The following is a 22,248-nucleotide window of genomic DNA, read 5'->3' as shown; positions in this document are numbered from 1 at the left end:
ATATGACCACAAGGTGGCAGGAGCACACAATGAGCTTCATCTGGGTGGTGCTTTGAGCGGTTTGCTTGGGGGAATGGGTGCAGCGGTGTGGATGGGAAACTCTTCGGAGATGGTGGCATGGGACCACCACCCAAAAGAGGACGAAAGCAAGAGAACTTGGGAGGAGAGAGGAATCAGAGAGGGGAGGTTTCATGTCTAGGTGATGTCACTCTGCAGCACAATGGGGAGTCTCTGGGTTAGACAGAAGAGCAGCAGTGACTTGGGGGCTTTTATAATTCCAGGGTTTGTTTATCTAAGGCTAACAGATATTTAGTGCAGTTCTGTAGGAGATGCAAAGCAGGCAGGCTCCAAATAACTAGAAAACATGGGCATATTTAAAACAATTGCATGTGCCAGAATTTGAGTTCTGTGCTAAGTAGGCTTTTGAGCTAATGGTCCTGGCCTGCTGTAAAGTAAACAACATAGGGCCAATACACAGGGGCCATTATTGGCTCATTTATATGCAACAAGTTTAAGTACACCTTATGATTCAGTCATTCAATCAACACATTAAGTGCCTACTATGCTACTATGTCCTGGGTACTGCGCCAGGAAATGATGTTAACAAAGCTGAAGAAGATTCAGTCCCTGACCTCAATGGGCTTATGGTCCTGGAAGAAGACCTCTTGAATAGAAGAGTGGGATCCTGAGAGGAGATAGGAAGCTGTTGATCTTCAATTCTTTGTGGTTTTTCCTGGAATTAGCAACTAAACACTAATAATTATTTTGTGGTAGGAATACTGGATCAACACTTAAAAACTGTGTTACAGTCTACCTCTACCTCCAATCCCATCGTCAATCCCTGAAGAGAAGTAAAATATTCAATATCGTTGTAACTCACATATATATACATAGGGTTGGAGGTGGAGGGAAATAGTGGTGATCCTGGGCAGCTATTAGAAAAAGCTTCTATCCTTACGATGTCCAAAATTAAATTCATTCTTCACTTTCTTTTTCCTCTGAATCCAGTTAATCTGGCATTGCAACATTTTAGTCCACCCTACTATTCCTCCATCAACCTGACCTAGAAATTGCAAAGTTGTTTGCCCACATCTTCTCCTTCAAGCCCAACATACAATCGGTTGCTAAGTCATGTAGATTCCAGGGTCATGAGCCTTTTTCTTTTCTGTGCCTACAGCATGGTCCTGGCTCAGGTCCTGATTTCCTCCAGCAATTGTTTCCCAAAGCATCTCCTAGCCAAATTTTGGGCAATTTATTGGTCTCAGATTGTTTTCCTATAAACTTAGTTCTAACACCATCATTTCTCTGTTCAAAAGTCCCACAGCAAACTCCTTACTCTGGAATTCAGGACCTTATAAAATGTTATCTCAATGTTCTGGACTGCCTACTATCACCAACCTATATTGTGTATTATAACCTCAGAGGACAGAGAACTATCATCATTCCTCAAAATATATTTTGCAATTTCCTCATACCTTTACTTACACAGCACTTTCCCCCTTCCTAAAATAGGCTCCTCAAATGGGGCCTATCCAAATATTCAAATTTCAAGGCTATGCATAAAAAGGCCATCTTCAAGCAACCTTTCCTGATTCCCTTAATTAACTGAAAACATACCTGGATGTTAGCCAGAACTTTCTCTGGACTTTTTAGACAATAGCCTTACTCTACCTTGTGGCAAATCACTTATGTATATTTCTTTCTCTATAACCCTGAACTTTAAGACTTGTTCTTACTCATTTATGTAACCCTTATGTCAATCACACTTAAAATGTGTTGTGCTCTTCATATACAAAACACAATGCATTTCAGAGGGTTACAGTGGTTTTGACTGACTGACTAGAAAAATTGTTTATTAACGATAATAAACAATTTTGGTAATATGAATTAACCACCAAACTGTCTTAGTTTGTCAGAAAAGATATCAAATGCCCAAAAAAGAACACATACACATGCAGACAACTTTATGACTCATTGTTGCTATAGGAAAAGTTATATGTGTCTGAGATTTCTTCTATCCAGATAGAATTTTTACAAGTGAGGACTATATAAATTCTTTAGGCTAGATAGTTCTGATAGTAATCAAAATGGTTTAACAATTCTGCAACAAGGTTTGGATTTTTTTTTTTTTTTTTTGTCTTTAGCATGGAAAACTTTGTTCTCCTAACAATCAAAGTTTAGAATAGAAACTAATGTCATTTGCTGTGACTACTGTTCCACAATTGATACTATTGTAGATGAGCAGACTGAGGTAGTGCAAAACAAATTTTACAAATATTCTGTGATTTACAGGCAGTAGGATTTAACAAAAAATATCAATAGGCAGACAATATTAACAAATGGCAGATGTATCTGAGCCTGCACTCACAGTATTTATCTAGACAATAAAAGACACAGGCAGCTGACATAGAAATTCTATAACATTTTAAAATTAGAGACTGAGTTAGAGATAAATATGAAACATAGGAAATCTATTTTATAGAATCCACTCTCACAGAACGGATGCTACAATAACTGATTTGCACAGAAAAACTGGCATAAACAGGACTATTAATTAAAAGGATATAACCAGGGATGCTCAGGTGGTTCAGTCAGTTAAGCCTATGCCTTTGACTCAGGTCATGATCCCAGGGTCCTAGGATCCAGTCCTGCACTTGGCTCCTTGCTCAGCGGGGAGCCTGCTTCTCTCTCTGCCTGCTGCTCCCCCTACTTGTGCTCACAGTTTCTCCCCACTCTGACAAATAAATATAATCATAAAAAAATAATAAAAGGATATAACCGGTAAATGATAGGTAATTTTAAGGTTGCAATGACCTCATATTAACATGAGTTATGAAGTGAATTTTAGACCTCTGAAAGACTGTGTAAAATCCAGATTCTTGACTTCCTCTACGATAGATTGATTTTTCACTGAAGATCTGGAAACTCAAAACGTTTTAAATGATTTAAACTAGAATGGCTTCATCATCCCACTGAGACTTGTTTTTCTCTTGGCACAGGGTCTTGGAGAGGATACTCCTTGAAAACTTAACTCTGCACTCTGCACTCACAGGTGTCCGATTTTAATTTTCCTTCTCTAGTGGAGCATATTATTAGGGACAATGTCTTGGTAACTGAAGTCTCTAGAATCTTCTTCCTTTTACCCAAGTTCCTGGGAGGTTGACTTCATGAGATAGTTGCTGTGGAGTCTGTCCCAGAGCCAGCAGAGACATACTTGAGGGATATTTTTGGACATCACAGTTTATTGCTCTATCTTGGAAGGTACTGGATAAACACAGCTGAAAATTCTTGTTCTTTGGGCTCCCCCTTTCTAGGATATATGTAGACTATACCATCTGCCCTGCCAATTTTTCTTTACACTAATCATCCTTATTGTCAGATCTAGATACTGCTTCCAAATCTCCACAGCATGTATTATTCCTTTTCTCTAAGCTCCAACTGCTCGCTGTTTATATATCTATGTTCCCCATGGTGAAATAAACACTAATTATGCTGCACCATAACTATCTGTTTACCATCTCATTGCCTGGAACAAAAAGCTCCTTGAGGGCAGGAATCTTTTAAATTGTTGTTCCATGCCCAGCTACTGCCTGGTATAAAATGGGTGCTCAAAAAATATTTGTAAAATGAGTGAATGAATGAAGGATCCACTTTGCACCATGTGAGGAAATATGCTTCCCAAGGTTATACATTTTGGGATGCTTCTCAAACTGGATTTACTTGATCCTTTGGTCATTTTTTCCTGTAATTATGTCAAAAATTGCCCACCAGCCCCAACATCTGTCCCTCACCATACTCTATGGTTATTTTCTGAAATTAAATGTATAAAATGGCAGTTGTATGCCCATGAAAAGACAAAATATGTCCTTAAATGGGCTTCTGTTCTTAAAAAAAGGGGAGGGATCTTCTATTTTTCATCTCTTTTTTAGCCCTATGCTGAAAATCAACTTGATTTCAGAGAAATTAATGCAAACTGAAATGTTTGAACAGAAGGTTAATTACTAGCTACCATGAGCAAATGTAATAGAAGTAATAACAGCTTCTGAAATGCCAGGTAATTGCTGGCAAACAGAAAAGATTGTCTTTGAATTGTAATTTGGAGGGGAAAGGAATTGATTTTAACAGGACCACTGGGTTTTAAAAAATCCTAGCAAGGAATTCAGCTGCCATCCTTATTATGGAAATTGATCCCAGTGTCAAAACTAGCTCAGTACTGAGTATCAGGCAGAAGTGCTGAACACATAATTTTTAAGCTAAGAAAGTGCTATATCAGTATGTATGTTTCCCTCAATATTTTAGATATTAAAGATGTATTTATAACTAAATGTTCACTTCTCAAGGTACGAACATGTAGACATTTGAAATTGACTTAACTTTGAGTTCTAATCCTGATTTTGCTATAAAAACAACAGTAAAGTGAAACTGTGTATCTCACTAAAACTGCAAAGTTTGTGAGAAAGTCTGTTCTCCTCTTTCCACTCCTATTTTTCTAAATTATAAGGCTGTTTTTTGTTTAAATTCTTAATGAAAATTGTGCACTTATTTATAAGTTGGGTTTGTTTTTTATTAAACATAAATCACTGTAATGAAGCGTAGTTGAAAGGCAGTTAGGCAGGGAAAAGGAAATCACCCTTAAAAGAATTTTACACCACCCTGGAAGGAGTCCTCCACTCTTTCCCTTGATAAGCAGATGACAAAACCTGATTGGATGACAGGCACAGAGAGAGTTAATCAGATTAAAGCTGCCTAGTAACAAGTCCATAAAGCCCCTTAAACTTAGAAACTCCAGTGGCCACCCTCTCAGGTCCCCTCCTTCCCCTGGAGCTTTGTGCTATCACTTAGCTATCGCACAATAAACCTTGCTTTGCTACCCACCACTCTGTGGTCTACCTACCTCTTTATTCTTTGAAGTTGCTTGACCAAGAACTAGGGGCACCAGAGGAGAAAAAATCCTATAACAATTACTTGTTCAAATACTTGGTGAAAATTTAAGTCAAGAAAGCCATAATATTGTACAAGTTATACAAATACTTGGATTTATATGCATACACATAAAAATATATATAAATATCAGTTCATCTGAATTACTCCCTAATTTAAGATCTGACCAGAGGACTACAACTAATACTTAATTCTCAGGCAGCACAATAAAAGCATAAGCTGCTATCACTTCCCTTTGCCAAGTTTAACAAAGCAGAAGGAGAGGAAGGTAAGATGTAATGATAATAATATTTCATATATATAAGGATCCTCGGATTATCATGAAATAATCCGACGATCTCACCTTGTTAAAAAAGTTTTCTTTTTTAAAGGCAGCTTTCACACTCAAGACAGCTGAGAAACACTAGATCACTTAGCAGCCTGGTCTTCTGCACCTGACTAGGTCAAGGTTGAGAACACCCAACTTAAAGGCCGCTGCCTGTGCTGCGGAGCAAGGAGCGCAGCACCGCTACCCCTTCCCCCCCTTTCCCCTGGCTCAAGCTTCAATCTCAGGAAAAAGGATCAAAACCACAGGCTACAAGAACAAACACTGTACTGGCTCCTTTGTTTTGGAAGAAAGGCAGAGTGAGGTCTTCCGTCATTTTTTGTGAGGAAATCGGATAATAAGAGAGCTCATTAGCTTCTTAAACAAGTACTGGCATCTGTGACATACAGACTTGTGGCAATAAACTACATGTCCAAATCAAAAACAAAACAAAAAAAAGACGCACAGAAGGTCGGTCCCCTGAGTGCAAAGAGCTCTTGAAACCGCCAAAGCCGCCAAGGCTCTAGGCAAGACTAGCTCTTTGACAGAGTTCACCGCTTGAGGCCTTCAGTGTCCCCAGAAATCACAACAGTGTCACCAGGTTGGGGAGGACTCTTGGGAACACTTCTGAAAACCAGCACCCGGAGAGGGCAGAAAGGCGCTTTTCCTCTACCAGGTAGAGGCACCTTGCAAAGTGGAATAGTTGGCTCCTGCCTGCATGTCACTCATCTGTGGCTGCAATCAAGATGTTAGAGGGATCCTGTGTTGCCTTCATTTTCAAAGGTACAGAATTCCAGGGTGCAAGGGGATCCTTGCCTCCCAATGAAGGAAAGTCAGTGATAAGCATGATAAAAATTAGTTTCATAATAAGCAAGATCAGTTTCTGTGCTCCTCCTGCACTCTGCACTTATTTCCAAGATGCTTCCCAACTTCCTCAACAGTGGACTGGATCAAATGCTTTCATCCGAACTTTCTGTAGAATACTTCAATTTTCCCATTAATATAATGCATTCCCAGCTCGCTAATGAAGAACACTCAAAAGATTTCCTTCTTTCTTTCTTTTCTTTTTTTTTTTTTTTTGGTAAGACTAACAATCATTTCCATTAAAAATAAGGAAGAAGGCAATAACTGTTTCTTACAGTGACCATTTAAATGGCCTTTGCGTCAAAACCAAACCACATTGAGATACCACCTTACACCAGTTAGGATGGCCAAAATTAGCAAGACAGGAAACAACGTGTGTTGGAGAGGATGTGGAGAAAGGGGAACCCTCTTACACTGTTGTTGGTGGGAATGCAAGTTGGTGCAGCCTCTTTGGAGAACAGTGTGGAGATTCCTTAAGAAATTAAAAATAGAGCTTCCCTATGACCCTGCAATTGCACTATTGAGTATTTACCCCAAAGATACAGATGTAGGGAAAAGAAGGGCCATCTGTACCCCAATGTTTATAACAGCAATGGCCATGGTTGCCAAACTGTGGAAAGAACCGAGATGCCCTTCAACGGACAAGTGGATAAGGAAGATATGGTCCATGTACACTATGGAGTATTATGCCTCCATCTGAAAGGATGAGTACCCAACTTTTGTATTAACATGGGCAGGACTGGAAGAGATGCTGAGTGAACTAAGTCAAGCAGAGAGAGTCAATTATCATATAGTTTCACTTACTTGTGGAACATAAGAAATAACACAGAGGACATGGGGAGATGGAGAGGAGAAGGGAGTTGGGGGAAATTGGAGAGGGAGACAAACCATGAGAGACTATGGACTCTGAAAAACAATGAGAGTTTTGAAAGGGTCGGGTGGAAGGTTGGGTGAGCCTCGCGGTGGGTATTAGGAGGGCATGTATTGCATGGAACACTGGGTGTGGTACCTAAATAATGAATTCTGGTACACTGAAAAGAAATTTTAAAATAAATAAATAAATAAATAAATAAATGGCCTTGGGGAGGGTGTCTGCTTTAGAAATTTAGGGATGCGTGTTCAAAAAAAATTAAAAAACTAAACGAAAGGAGTAACACTATATATGCAATGTGTTTGCATGTACACGCACATTTGTAAAATAATAAAGACTTTACCTGTTTTGCCAGTTACTTCTGTAGGGTGCCAGAGCTCCCTGGTTTCATTGACCCTTTCCTCCCTTCCTCTGTTGAGGGCCCCTTCCCCTTATTCCCACCTCGCCCCTTAGGTATGGCCCCTGCTTTCTCCGTACTTCGCCTTGGGCCTCCAGTTCCAGAGAGTTCCCTTCCCACGTGGCCAGGCCACCTGCCCAACCCCCACTTCCGAGTTCCCGCAACGTCCCAGGCCCCAGTGCTGCCGCCTGTGTTCCTTCCTCTTCCTGGGACACGATCTCGCTGTTCCTAGACCCGATTCACTCCGTGCCTGCTGGAACCCATCCGGGAATACCTCTTGTGGGAACTGCGAGCACCACGAGCACCACGTGCGACCCTAAAGCCCCTAAACGCTCCCGCCCGGCCGGGCCACATGCACTGGAACCGGGCCGGCCAGGTGCGGCCTCCGGTGCACACGGATCCAAAATGACTGAAGGCAAGCCGCCACCATGGACTAGGAGGCCCCAGCTCAAACCCTGGGCCAACCCACTCGCTGCAACTCTGCCTCTCTCTGGGAGGAAGTGTAGGTGTGTGAGCCGGGGACCCGGAGCGAGCCGCGCCCTCGGGCGGGCGCGGTCAAGACGCCACGGCCTGCGCAGCCCCGAGGGCCCCGCGTAGCTCTCCCGAGCCAAGGTTCTCAGGAGCGGGCCGGGGGAAAGACGTTAGCGGGAGGAGTTAGCGGCTGTTGGGGAAACGGGTTTGCGGAAACAGTCCCTTCCAAAACCCCGGCCACCGCGGGGTGGGCCGCCTTCTTCCCTCCCAGGCCGGGGGCGCCGGCCTGAAGGGGCTCGTGTGCTGAGGGCGACCGCCTGCCCCGGCACGCCCGGGGATCCGTGGGGATCCGGGGGCCGCCGCCCGTTGGCCCCGCCCGGCCCTGAACCCCCAGGGATCGCGGCGCGTCAGCCCGGAGCGTGTCAGGTGAGGAGGTCGTCATGGCGATGTGGCTCCCGGGCGCGCACGCCCGCTGCGGTTGGCATGGAAGCGGCCCCCGCGAGGCCCGGGAGCGCCGCTGATTGGCTGATTCAACAGACGCGGGGGGGTTGAAAGTAATTAGCGCTGAGCGCCGTGGCCACCGCGGCTAGGAGCCCGGCGCCCCCGCTGGAATCTATTAACACCTCGGTCCCCTCCCGCCCCGCCCCGCCCCCGCCCCGCCCCCTCCGGCGGCCCCTCATTCCCAATCCCCGTGTGTACTTGCTAATTGTTCGAGACTTATATAAAGATATAAGGCTGAGAAGAGCGAGGCCCGCTGTGGGTTCCAAGCAGGTTTTGGGGCCTTGTATCTGGTGGAAGGAGGGCCGCGGAGGAGAACCTCGCTTGTCATTTGGGAAGGGGACTTAACTTTCCCGCAGTGATGTATCCTGGATCTTTGGTTTGCGGGGAGGTGGGGAGAGCGGTGGGAGTAGGAGGGATGAGACAAGCATCGCAGTCAGAAAAGACTCGGGCTTGCAGTTTTAGACTCCCCAGTTAACGTGGGGTTTAGTAACCTTGCTTGGAGCTTTGTGAGGATTAATCTCTCCCTCCAGCCTCAACCAGGTCTTGGAAAAAAGCCCGGAGAGATTCAAATCACTATTTTGATTCAAAGGGGCTTTGATTGCTTGCACCAAGGCTCATGCCCTTCCTTGCAGCCTTAATAATTGCAGCGGTCATATGTCTTCTGCTCTCTCTCCTAGACATTCACTGCATGCTTGGAGCCCATGGTGGAAGAGGTTGACTAACCATTGGCTTGTCTGTTTCTCCTTCCCTGATTAGTTGCATTGTGTGGAGACTGAGGGTATGCATCGCAGCAGCTCCAAGAGCGGAGTAGCCCTAGCTCCAGTGTCTCGAGGTCCTGATGCCTGTCAGATGATAACCAGAGCCCAGCTCGGCCAGGATCCCCCCCAAAGAACAGTCCTAGGGGTGCTAACTGAGAATGGACAGTACAGGAGGCCGTGCGGCCAGGTAATGACTGAGAACTATTGTGGAAGCTGGTCGTTGAGGGCTATCATGCCATGGTGGGAGATGGGTTTCTCTTGGGAGTTTTACCCGCAAATATCTTCGAGTATTCCAGCCTTGAAATCTGGACTCTAGGGACACTGGTTTTGTTAAAGATCACTTTGGTCCGTTTTCCCACTAGAAATAGTGAATAATTATTTATATTATTTATTCCAATAGCAAGGAAATTGGGTCTAGGAACTGTTTATTTTTTATTTTTTTTAAAGATTTTATTTATTTATTTGACAGAGAGAGATCACAAGTAGGCAGATAGAGAGGAGGAAGCAGGCTCCCTGCTGAGCAGAGAGCCCAATGCGAGACTCGATCCCAGGACCCTGAGATCATGACCTGAGCTGAAGGCAGCGGCTTAACCCACTGAGCCACCCAGGCGCCCTAGGAACTGTTTAAATTAAGTATAGGTAAAGCTATTTAAGTGCTGGGCAAAGAGGAAGAATTAATGTACCAAAATAAGCTATGAAACTGGGGTTCCTCTAGATCAGAGTGGTGTTCAGACTGATCTAGACTGTGCCTGAGGCAATCTTGAATAATCTTTGCTATGTTCATTGGAGGTGATGTTAGAATCCAGATTGGAAAAAGCTAAACTAAATTACTTCCAAAAGTGTGCTTTGAAAGTAGACATCTCCCCAGGACTGAACAAAGGCAGCTGGGCAAATTGATCATGGGACATTAGATATTAGTTGCTTATGCTTAACATATCATAGGTACCTCCCTTAACAGATTGGAAACAAAATCAGACACTTAAGAATGCAAACGAGGGGTCTGGATCCTTAAGAATGAATTTTGGGATAGAAAAAAGCTTCCCTGAGTCCGTTATTAGACAAGCCTCTTTTAACTATGGCTTAAGCTTTTAATTCCCATTGTAGTGGAATGATGCTGGCAATAGTATAGTGAAGTATGTAGGCCAGGAATTCTTCCAATTTAGCAGGTGAGAAAATTTCAGAGGTTTAGGAAATGTTTAAAAAAAAAAAAAAAAAAGCATGGTAGAGGCCAGATTAGAAGCCCTTCATTCACTGACCATCCATGCCTCTTGGTGGCATCTGATTAGTTGGAGAGAAATAACCAAAGTGATCTGTTCAAAGCTTTGGGAAAAAAAAGTAGTTTTAACAAACAATATGCTTAGCAGTATTTACTTTTTTTTTTTTTTTTTTTAAAGATTTTATTTATTTATTTGACAGAGAGAGATCACAAGCAGGCAGAGAGGCAGGCAGAGAGAGAGGAGGAAGCAGGCTCCCTGCTGAGCAGAGAGCCCGATGTGGGACTCGATCCCAGCACCCTGAGATCATGACCTGAGCCGAAGGCAGCTGCTTAACCCACTGAGCCACCCAGGCGCCCAGTATTTACTTTTTTAAACTGAAAGACTAAAACCTGGTTCTTACGAATCGTCAGTTCTGCCCATGCTGTCCAGGCTCTCTTTAAATTCGTAATGATTAGTTAACCTTTTGTGTTGCCTCATACTACTTCTACATTTCCCTGCTCTATTCCTCTACAACCTCCTTGGAAATCTGTTTTCTAGATTTCTTTTTAATCCTCCCAAACCTCTACCTCCATCCTTTCTCTCAGCTCATGACTCTGTTAGCCTATTTTCCTAAAAATATAGAAGCAACGAGAACAGAATTTCCACATGTTCCCTTGTGTCATATACTCTGCCACGCCCATCCTGTTACAAGACTTAATATGTCCCTGCTCATATGCAAGGTGAATCCCCCCACCCCCATGTGCAGGATACCTTATGCCTTCTTGCCCCTTCAAGGATGTCGTTTCTGGCAACTCTCCTTTCTCTCCTCAGTCTTGTCTAGTAAGTGAAACTCCTAAGCATGCAAATTTATTGTATTTTTTTTCCATCTTAAAACCCTTTTAACTACAAAGCTCTTTGCAGTAACTGTCCATTTTATAGCAATAATTTCAGAGTATATTTATCCTGCTCAACTATAAGCTCTGTCAGGACCAAGACTGGGATGTCAAGTTCACTGCTGTATTCTCAGTGCTTAGAACAGTGTCTGGCCAGGGTAGCATGCAAGTATTTGCTGAATGAATACTCTCTGTCTCTAATTCTTCTTTCCTCACTTGATGGATCTAGCAGCATTTGACACAGTTGATTATTCCTTATTCCTTGAAACAATTTCTTCAGTCAGCCTAGAGCACACTACTTTCTCCTGGTTTTCCACCTACCTCATTGGCTGTTCCTCCTCAATATCTAAAAGAGTGCTCTAGGACTTGGTATTTGCTCTGAATCAGCACTCACTCCCTTAGCAATCTCTCAAGCCTCTTAGCATTAAATACCATCTATCTGTTGATGACTCATACTTTAATCTCTGGTCTGGACCTCTTAGCTATATTACAGATGCCCATATTCGGCAGCCTACTTAACATCTCCCCTTGGATCCAAGGGGATCAGTAGGATCCAGGGGATCAACAGACATCTCAAATTTGTGCAAAATCAAACACTAACCCTAGACCCAAACAGCTGTTGCCAAAGGCTTCCTCATCTCAGTAAATGGAATATTCAGCCCAGAAACCTTTGTCGTCTTTGACTCTTTTTCTCCCAACCCACATCTAATTTGTTGAGAAAATACTATTGGCTCTACTTTTTAAAATGTCTAGAATCTCTACTTCTCAGACTTTATTACTACTACACTGGTTCAGATCCCTATTGTGTCTCATCAAGAATTTGCAGGTTTAATAATGGTCACCTTACTTGCTCTCTAAACATATATATACAGCCAGGGCAATCTTATTAAGACATAAATCAGATCATACCACTCCTCCTTCATGGCTGCTCCAGTGGCTTCCCACCTCTGAGCTGTAGACAGTCTTAAATAGTCTATGGTAAGGCCTTCCTGATCTGGCTTCTCTCGTTTTTCTGACTTTGTGACCTATACCCCTTTCTTTCTCATTCTGTCCTCTCTGCTCCTTGCTTGGTCTTTAAGACACACTTGAATGTCAGGGTATTTACCCATGCTGTTCCCTCTGCTCAGAATGCTCTTACCTCTATTTGTGTGACTTACTCCCTTACCTCATTTTGTACCCTTGCTTACATCTATCCTCTTCATTAGGACCCTTCCTGGCCATACTATTTAAAATGTCAAGGACTCTCTTTTCCCTGTATTATTCTCCTCTAAAGCACTGAACACACTATCTGACGTAACATGTCTTATCTTATTTATCTTCCCCCGTACCCCATGCTAGAATGTGAACTGCATGAAGGCAGCCCTTCTTGAATATTTAATTCCTGTCTAAATTCTGAGCACCTAGAACAATGTATGGTACATAATAGATGCTCAGGAATGCATGTATATCTCAACCCTGGTAGATATGTCGCTGGAGCAGAAGCCAAACTTGGTAGTGACTTGGAGTCATGGTTCTAGTAACTTGTGATTTTGGTCCTTTATATATTCCCTAGTTTTTTGTTTGTTTTGTTTTTGTTTTTGTTTTTTTTAGTATTAATCATAAAGAATTCTTTCTTAGGGTGCCTGGATGGTTCAGTCAGTTAAGCATTTGCCTTTGGCCCAGGTCATGATCCCAGGGTCCTGGGACTGAGCTCCGAGTTGGGCTCCCTCTCATCAGGGAGCCTGATTCTCTACCCCCTCCCCACTTATGCTGTCACTCTCACTTTCTCTCAAATAAATAAATAAAATCTTAAATTTTTTTTTCTTATTAGAAACCAAATATTTAACTGGCTATATAGAAGGGAAAACACATACTAACTTGAAAGTAGCTTCAAAAGTAAACAACAAGATTAATTATTAACAGTCAAATATGAATATAGTAGCCAGACCTAACATTTGCATAAATATAACTCAGATTCCTAAACCTTGCCCACCTGTTCTGGTTCAGCTGACCTTCAGGCTGTCCACAATGACTCACCTTAATGTGCTTATTCCCGGAGGAGGTGTACATAGTCGTTCCCACTGCTAATGCTATAGGAATAAATAGAAGGGAGAAGCGATGGAGAGGTAGGTTTCCCCAAGTTAATTACATTATGTCATGCAAGAGATTCTGAGGCATCGTAAGAGTTAGTAGTACGAGTTTCTAAACTGATCATGTTTCTAAATATCTGGGTATAAAATGGGAACTTTATAAAGGCGCTTACTAAAAGCTGTTGAAGGAAGAAGACTACAGGAACTCAGTGACTGTGTGTCAAGAGCTTTGCTGGGTACTTATAAAGTCCTGTAAGGTTAGAGGTATGAAAGCCAATTAACAATCTCCTTCCCCCTTACCTATTTCATTTTGGAGGAAAGCTATGGTTTCTCTTTTTTCTATAATCTTGAGTCCCCTTCGATAAATATGCAAGGAAGATGACAAATTAGAGGTAGCTCTTTTCCCAAATGTCACATGTAGACAAAGATAAGGAAGAAGTCATACTTCAGAAGCTTCATTTTCTGAATTTAAGTTGCAGATCTAGATGTTTCCATTTAAGACTGTTCTCCTCTTCCCAGCCTGCTGGTTTGAGTCACACAGGCTTACATCACCTATATGGTCTTTGGGATGGCCTCTAACAGAAAACTTAACCCTCTTCTAGGGGATCACAACAATCAGGTGTTTCTCTGGATCAGAAAATGTCTTCCCTCCAGCTGGAAAGAACGTGCTCTCTGACTGCACAGTCCAGGTGCCAGCCAAGCAAGTATTTGATATCTACATGGATGAGCCTGAGCAGGGGGACAGAGACGGCGGCACAGGGAAAGATGGGATGGCATTTGAGAATATGTATGAGGTGGACACCAGCGCACTCAAGTCAGACCTTCACTTCCTGCTGGATTTTAACACAGGTAATCTGATTCACCTCGGGCCGACAGGACCCTATATCCATAATTGCCTGCTGTATTCAGTAGCATGTAACTAGCAGGAGAAATCCATGAAGTACAGACTTACTTTCACAACTGCCTGTGGAGGGCTAGTGGATGGAATGAATTTTTAAATTGGATGTCTTACCTGGTCATGTTGAACCCCCGCAGTTTCTCCAATGGTGGTAGACTCATATCTCCATTCCCAGTCTGAAGATGCTTCAGATTTTGGTACAGATGTGATAAACGTGACTGAATATGCTGAAGAAATTCATCAGTATCTTAGAGAAGCTGAAGTGAGTTTTCCCAAATTCTGTTTCAACTTCCAGCATTCAAAACACTTAATAATAAGAAAGTTATAAACTCTTGGCCAAAACCACTAATGAATAGCATTCTTATGACATCTAAACATAGGACTGTCTATGAAAGGTAATAGTTATGGGGCACCTGGGTGGCTCAGTTGGTTGGGCATCCAACTCTTGATTTCACCTTACTTTAAAATCTCAGGGTCCTGGGATCGAGCCCTGCTCAATCTTGCTCAATCCTTACTCAGTGGGGAGTCTGCTGGGGATTCTCTCTCCCAAATAAATAAATAAATCTTAAAAAAAAAAAAAACAAAAAACCCTGGGGTGCCTGGGTGGCTCAGTTGTTAAGCAGCTGCCTCCAGCTCAGGTCATGATCCCAGGGTTCTGGGATGGAGCCCTGGGTCAGGCTCCCTGCTTGGCGGGAAGCCTGCTCCTCCCTCTGCCACTCCCCCTGCTTATGTGCTCTGTCTCTCTCTTGCTATCTCTCTCTTTGTCAAATAAATAAATAAAATATTTTAAATAATAATAATAATAATAGTTGTGAGGCAAGTAGCATTTACTTGCACTATTTCTCCATGACTCAAGGCTTTATACATTAGGTATTTCACTCTTAGGAATAACCCATATTGCTATCCCCTGCTTTAAGTTATTTATTTGTTACCTAATTGTATTACAGAACCAGAATTTCATACTTTCTTCCACATAGTAAAGATGTACTTGGTTCTTGATCAGTTTCTTCCTAACCTTTGCTCACAAGATCCTTTTTCAAATAGCAACTGTACCATGGAGTGATCTTTCTGACATAGCAAGTATTTAAGCATCAGAACTCTTTTCCCAAACAGATAAGACACAGGCCCAAAGCACACTACATGAGGAAGCAACCAGACATCACAGAAAGCATGCGAATGATTTTGGTGGACTGGCTCGTTGAGGTCGGTGAAGAGTATAAGCTTCGAGCAGAGACTCTCTACCTGGCTGTCAACTTCCTGGACAGGTTTCTTTCATGCATGTCTGTTCTGAGAGGGAAATTGCAGCTTGTAGGAACAGCAGCCATTCTTCTGGCTTCGTAAGTGTTCTTTCAGCTTAAATAATGTCAAACTGCAACCTGTCAAAACACTTGATTTTCTTTCCATTTATTGAAGAAATAAATGGGAGCAGTGCTCCCATTATCGAGCAGTGCTTGATAATTAAAGCTTATTCATGCCTCCCTTGATAAAATATAATCATTTTTGCAGCATTTATTGAGAAACTGAATCTTAACACATGTTCACTCTTCAATTCAGATGTTTAACATTTATAGCAACAAGTTCAGTATCATGACAGAGGCAGCCATCAGCTCTAATTCAAGACCCAATTTAACTATTTTGCAGCGCGGTCTTTTGGCTACATTCTAATACAAAAATATTTTAGTTATATAAAAGATTTTGGTTATACAAAAGCCAACTTTGTGATCTAGCAAATGACTGGTAAGAACACAATTTATTTGGTTACAGTGAGCAAACTATCATTTTGTGCAAAAAAGAGCTGGCTTAGGCCTTAAATTCAGTGACCTGTTGGTGGATGGCAGTTTCTATGATTCTTCTAGTCTCAGACATTCTAGTCATTAATGTCTAGAAACTTGCCAACTACAGATAACAGAAACAAAAGCAAGAGCAAAAAAGTTGATAACAATGAAATTGTATCATTATCTTACTCTTGGATCCATAGCATGATTTGCTTATTCAGTAGAGATTTCTGAACATCTTTTTATTTTTATTATTTATTTCTTTTGAACATGATCTTTCTTAAGATCTAAGATCTAAGGAGTTGTTGTTCTGTGATAGTGTTTAATATAACATTGTTTTCCACAAGATGAGTGGGGCTCATAGAATTAAGATGAGTTTATCTGTGTGTCTGTCATTCAGAATCTTTTAGCATATCAGAGGTCAAACCCCAAAATTCTCAGTTGGAAATTGTTTCTGTTACTCCTGGTAGCAGTAAGTACAACAGAGCCTTGTAATACTCATGTTCTTGTTCTGGCATCACTAGGTATGAGATCTCTAATATTTTCAATCCAGTACCATTTAATGATATTTAAGTGGATATGTGGGTATGAAGTAAACAAGTCTGCAAGGGCCATGCAAAAGGCTGGTTATGATAACATAGGAAGGAACCCTATAGGTTCCAAGCTTTACTTTCAAAAACTCTTTACCCTTCGTAGGAAATATGAAGAAATATATCCACCTGAAGTAGACGAATTTGTCTACATAACTGATGATACTTATACCAAACGCCAACTGCTAAGAATGGAACACTTGCTCCTCAAAGTCCTGGCTTTTGATCTCACAGTGCCAACCACCAACCAGTTTCTCCTTCAGTACTTAAGGAGACAAGGAGTGTGCGTCAGAACGGAGAATCTGGCCAAGGTAAGCCACGTGACTTCTGGGAACTTGGGAGCCAGGGAGATATAAAGTAGCCTTTTCTGATCATCCTTCAGTTCTTCCTTCCTTTTCAATGCTTTGTCTTCGATCCAGAGGAGCTTTTTAGCAATGGAAAAGAGCTAACTCTAGGATCATGATTTCTGGTTCCAAGACAATATTGTTGATGCTGTTTGACAGACAAAGGTTGTATGATCACCCAACTCTTAAAAGAAATTTAAGTTTGGAAATTGTTCCCTTGTCAAATATAGACCACGTGCAGGCAACTCCTCTTCTTAGTTTACAGAATGGGAAAAAAGTAAATGCAGTTTGATTTGGCACCAGTCTTCTCCTAACATATTAAGTAGTAAAGCCTTATTTGGTTATCTGGGGTTATAGGATAGGACTTTAGTGGAAGGCACTGAAGTACTGGTTCAGAACACTTGGTAACCAGCCACTGTGATCTAGTATATTTGGTATGTTTATGCTACTCAAAGAGTAATAAAGATGTATGTAGACATTTCCTGGTGTGTTTCTTCTAATCTCACAGGTACTCTAGCCTCTGAACCACATGCATTTGCTGGTATTATAATTAATAGCTTCAGCACGGTCATAGTTTTGCCATTGGCCAAAGACTCTAGTCCCACTCCAGTGGCCAGAACAATGCTCCTTTACGTGACTAGCATGCATCAGTATTACTAATATAAGATAAGAAAAGTAACCTAATACTGTGCAGGTGGGCCAAATCCTTGTATACTGACATTTACTACAGCATAATTGTTATTGCGGTTATGGACAGGCATAGCAATTATTAACCCAGTGAATAATTTTGAGCATCTGTTTCTGTCTGCTTGTCACTGGATACAAGATGAACAAAGATAAGATAGTTTTTTCCCTTGATGTTTTTAGGTTGACCTGTAACCTTAGTCAAATTTCTAATTCCCCTGGGATTTTCTCTCTTGTGCTTAGTATGTAGCAGAACTGAGTCTACTTGAAGCTGACCCATTCTTGAAATATCTTCCTTCATTGATAGCAGCAGCAGCTTATTGCCTGGCAAACTATACTGTGAACAGGCACTTCTGGGTAAGATTCTAACTACTTTCTAGATGAAATTTAAGGCCTATCTAGGATTCTATTCAGTAACTCTCAGGGCTCAGAATGGACTGGCCTTTTAAGAGGGAAAGTTAGTTTGATAAGGAACCGATTGTCTTGTCAACAGATGGCAACATGCCATGGAGCCTTGCAGGTCAGCATTTATGGCTTTGACTCAATGGCCTTGAGTAGAGATTGCAGGAAGTCAAGGAGATTGTGTGGCATGCTTATTCAGAAGAAGCAGGCCTGGAAACCTCAATGCCCACCTCACACGAGAATGCCTTTGCAGTACAAGCATTGAGCACTTCAACCAAACATTGTTGACTTTTGTCCTCTGTGTGTTAAACAACCTGGATCCAATAGGATGGTCAGAAGGTTGCATCAAGTTTTCGGGGAAACAGGGCAGGTAGTGCTGCCTCTTGGTCCAAGAAGACGCAAGACTGGAAATGGGCCCCTCGATTTGGTTCTGAAGGCTCACTTTTGTGCTAAATACTTATTTACTATTCTGCATTCACTAAGAATCTTTCATATATAAGGTGTAAATAGCGGCTCTTTAGGGACCAGTAGAAATCCTGCCCATGAGAGAATCAGTATAAATAACCTGGCCCCAAACTGAGCATTATAAATACACAATATGAGGGATGCCTAGGTGGCTCGGGTCATGATCCTGGAGTCCTGGGATCGAGTCCCGCCTCGGGCTTCTTGCTCAGCAGGGAGCCTGCTTCTCTCTCTGCCTCTTCCTGCCGTTCTGCCTGCTTGTGGGTGCTCGTTCTCTCTCTCTGACAAATAAATAAATAAATAAATAAATAAATAAAATCTTAAAACAAATTACATAATATGAGCAAATGAAGAACTCTGGCTCTTCTTCCTAATATTTCACTTCTAAAGTCACTGACAGACAATTACAGTTTCTTTTGAGATGACTGTGGATACTTCCTAAGTAATTAAATTTCCTTTATTTCACAGGTTTTTTTTTAATCTCACAGTTTTAATCTTCAGCTTTCTGATATAAAGTTATATGACACAGTTTTTTTCTTTTGTCTTGATTAGCCAGAAACCCTCGCTGCATTTACAGGCTATTCATTAAATGAAATTGTGCCTTGCCTGAGTGAGCTGCACAAAGCATGCCTTGATATACCTCATCGACCTCAGCAAGCAATTAGGGAGAAGTATAAGGCTTCAAAGTAAGTTTCTGAAATTTTCTTCTCTAGGCTTACTAATTTAAAGCTTTAATAGGTTATAGTCATGTCAGAACAAAAATAGAACAAATCAGAAATCTTGTGCTAGTCTTGCATGTTAAATCAGGAAAATCAGTGTAGAGAGGTCTAGATTTATAATTTGTCAGCCTGGAGTACATACAGTCAGAAAGCTTTCTCCCTTTCTACTGAAACTCCTGGAAAGTTCCGTGGCCTGAGATTTTACAAAACTGAAGTCCTTTGGGTCTCATTTCAGGTACATGCACGTGTCTCTGATGGAACCACCTGCGATTCTCCCTCTGCAATAAGTTTCCTTCGGAAGCACTTTCAGAACTTCACCTCCAGATCAACCGAATTCGTCTTAACTTTTATAGGTTTCTGCAGGTTGGGTCAACTAGTGTTGCTACAAGATAGATGCCATATTTTTAAAAATGTAAATGTAGTTAGGTCCTCTTAGATGTTAGTAGCTTGTAATGTCATCTAACATTTTTTAAACAATAAATAAACAACTTGTTTTGTGACCATGTGTTAGACTCATTTACTAATTAGGATGGCCCATATGCTCGCCTGGAATTTTAGTGGGGAGCATTCTAAATGTCATCTCTATTTCAAGAATTCTCCTACGCTGGTTTCATAAATCTGACATGCTATTAGGATTAAGTGTTTTGAGGAATTCAGAGATTTTTCATGTTTTGTGAGTGGCCCGCCTGAGACTTTTTCCTTCCTATCGCTTTACTCTTCACACAGCTCACCATAAATTGGCAAAGGAAGGAACTCCAAGCTTAGACTCACTGGTGCAGGATATAAACAGGCCCTCTCTACTCTAGTTTTCCTTGAGGACCGCAGAGTAAAGACAGTGAACTGAGACTAAATGCAGTCACGTACCTCTGAGGGAGGATTACATTTAATCCTAATCCAGGGATGCAACACTCATTTTATAGATACCATTATGTCAGTGTTCCATTTTTGTTTCGTCACCCATCAAGCATATATTTCAGCTGTAGAAGATGCTCCAAGAGGTAGAAAAAGCAAATTTCAACACAGGATGGGACTTCAGAGGAATGAAGCTAACCCCTTACATTTGACCCTTGGGATCTATCCATACTAAGCTCTGCTCTAGCTCAACTCATTCATGATCCTACAATTCACTGTACGTTCATATATGGCCCCTTGAAACAGCACTTACACAGTATGCGAGATGAGGAGAACTGAAAAAACGACCAAGCAACCAAACACGTGTTTTAAGTTTCTTTTAAAGATTAAGAGGAAAATCCAGAGTACACTTGACCTGATACAGGGTGGTGCTTATTGGAGACTGAATGGAAATTTTGTAAATCTCAAACTAGTAGGTCCTGGAGGCTTTCTGTGCTGTGTTGATGAGCTTTCTGAGCTGTGTGTCCTGTCTCCAGGCATGCCCTGGGCTCAGCCCAGAAGGTTCCTAGAGGCAAGAACAATAGGAAGCATGTTTTCTAGATCCCTGTACATAGAAAAGAATAGACTCAGATAGGTTTTGGTAAAATGGTAGTAGGTGAAATTAACTCCAAATTTTATATTTGTTTCAAGCTGTAATGAAATTATTAATACAGGGGTGCCTGGGTGGCTCAGTGGGTTAAGCCTCTGCCTTCGGCTCAGGTCATGATCTCAGCATCCTGGGATCGAGCCCCGCTTCGGGCTCTCTGTTCAGTGGGGAGCCTGCTTCCCTCTCTCTGCCTGCCTCTCTGCTTACTTGTGATCTGTCAAATAAATAAAATCTTTAAAAAAAAATTAATATAAAAATACAGCCGTATTTTACATATTTTGCGAAGAGGGTTTTTGTTGTTGTTGTTTTTAAGTATCCACAAACTCTTAGAAGATTTTAGCATTACCTTTTTTTTCCCTCTGTGGATAAACATTCTCAAGGTGCCTCCATTTCTGTCCCACTGAAGAGATCAACATTTTCTTAAGTATTCTGTGATTTATTTTGCATAAATTTCGCAAAGGGGATACTTGTCACTACTGAATTCTCTGTATTTATATAATCAGCAATTTTTTTTTAAAGATTTTATTTATTTATTTGACAGAAAGAGATCACAAGTAGGCAGAGAGGCAGGCAGAGAAAGAGGGAGAAGCAGGTTCCCTGCCAAGCAGAGAGCCTGATGCAGGACTTGATCCCAGGACCCTGAGATCATGACCTGAGCCAAAGGCAGAGGCTTAACCCACTGAGCCACCCAGGTGCCCCATAATCAGCAATTTGTAATCTCCCATTCTTCCTTAGGACTGGGTGTATTTCTGTTCCTTGCACGTATACGCTTAGCTCTGCAGGTATTCTTTTGCACTTGGCAGCATAACAGACATGCTGTGTGTTTGCCACAAAATTGCCCCCTCCTCAGGAGACAGTGGGAGAAGGCAATTCTGGCTAAGATTTTCCTGTAGCTGTGTTTGTCCCTTTTGGGCCTTAAAGATTTGAGGTACCTGGCCGGGGAAGCTCCCTCTCATTCTCCACCAGTTAACGTGGGCCAACCGCCTCCCTGGGAAACATGCTTGTCTCAAACTGCAGGTTGGATCCTGACAAAATAACATTTTCTTTTTCTAGCAATAATCTTGTTTTGGAATGTTTTGCTTCAGCTAGAAGGGACCTGAGAAATAGTCCTTCATTATTAATTATTTGGCTGCTAACCTGGTTCCAAAATATAACCTTGATTTTAGGTCACAAAACCATGCTACAGGACATAGAGATCTGAACCTATAATTCTTATGTTCTTTGCTGCCAGTGATTTGCACGTACTTATTCCCAACCCCCAACACACCCACCCACCCATTGCAAAGGACTGGTCCTCAGCTTTGACTTGCTTGTCTTACTTTGTGTCCCTGAAATACTTTATTTAGAACTAGAATATAACCGTTGCCTGTGGACCTCCCAGCCAGCTTGAGACAGAATAGCAGCCTTCATTCAGTGTGTTCCTCCTTTCATCCCGTTCTTTTTCTTCCCTGAATCTGGTGTTGAATCACACATTGTTTCTATACTTCATATAGAATCACACATGGTTTCTATACTTCATAAGATGTATCCATAAACATTAATGCTTGCTTTAAAAACTTAATGGTTGTTGACTATCTTGCATATCTGTTGGTGCTATGTATTTTAGGCAGC

General features: G+C 41.8%; 1 protein-coding gene across 4 annotated transcripts; it reads left to right on the top strand.

Annotated features, from left to right (window-relative positions):
- Positions 1 to 7,563: 7,563 nt before the first annotated feature.
- Positions 7,564 to 19,639, top strand: CCNA1 (cyclin A1). 4 transcript variants are annotated; one of them, XM_059144581.1, is made up of 9 exons: positions 7,564 to 7,883; positions 9,106 to 9,294; positions 13,868 to 14,114; positions 14,301 to 14,425; positions 15,277 to 15,500; positions 16,635 to 16,839; positions 17,800 to 17,913; positions 18,973 to 19,106; positions 19,375 to 19,639. In XM_059144581.1, exons 2-9 carry the CDS (start codon positions 9,130 to 9,132, stop codon positions 19,424 to 19,426), a joined length of 1,266 nt encoding a protein of 421 aa, XP_059000564.1. In that variant the 5' UTR covers positions 7,564 to 7,883; positions 9,106 to 9,129; the 3' UTR covers positions 19,427 to 19,639. The 4 variants fall into 4 exon arrangements, with proteins under 4 accessions (XP_059000564.1, XP_059000566.1, XP_059000567.1 ...); XM_059144583.1 differs by lacking the exon at positions 7,564 to 7,883 and adding an exon at positions 8,023 to 8,274; XM_059144584.1 differs by lacking the exon at positions 7,564 to 7,883 and adding an exon at positions 8,482 to 8,604.
- The last annotated feature ends 2,609 nt before the right edge of the window (positions 19,640 to 22,248 follow it).

The sequence above is a fragment of the Mustela lutreola genome, chromosome 13, assembly GCF_030435805.1.
Source record: "Mustela lutreola isolate mMusLut2 chromosome 13, mMusLut2.pri, whole genome shotgun sequence".
NCBI lineage: Eukaryota > Metazoa > Chordata > Mammalia > Carnivora > Mustelidae > Mustela > Mustela lutreola.
The sequence above is the reverse complement of the archived record's forward strand: the minus strand, read 5'-3'. Positions and strand labels throughout refer to the sequence as shown.

Excerpts from the sequence above, each read along its gene's own strand:
- CCNA1 (XM_059144581.1), top strand. The coding sequence starts at position 9,130 with ATGCATCGCAGCAGCTCCAAGAGCGGAGTAGCCCTAGCTCCAGTGTCT. Across the intron at positions 14,115-14,300 it reads CCTGCTGGATTTTAACACAG|TTTCTCCAATGGTGGTAGAC; the intron begins GTAATCTGATTC and ends GAACCCCCGCAG. Across the intron at positions 16,840-17,799 it reads GAACGGAGAATCTGGCCAAG|TATGTAGCAGAACTGAGTCT; the intron begins GTAAGCCACGTG and ends TCTTGTGCTTAG.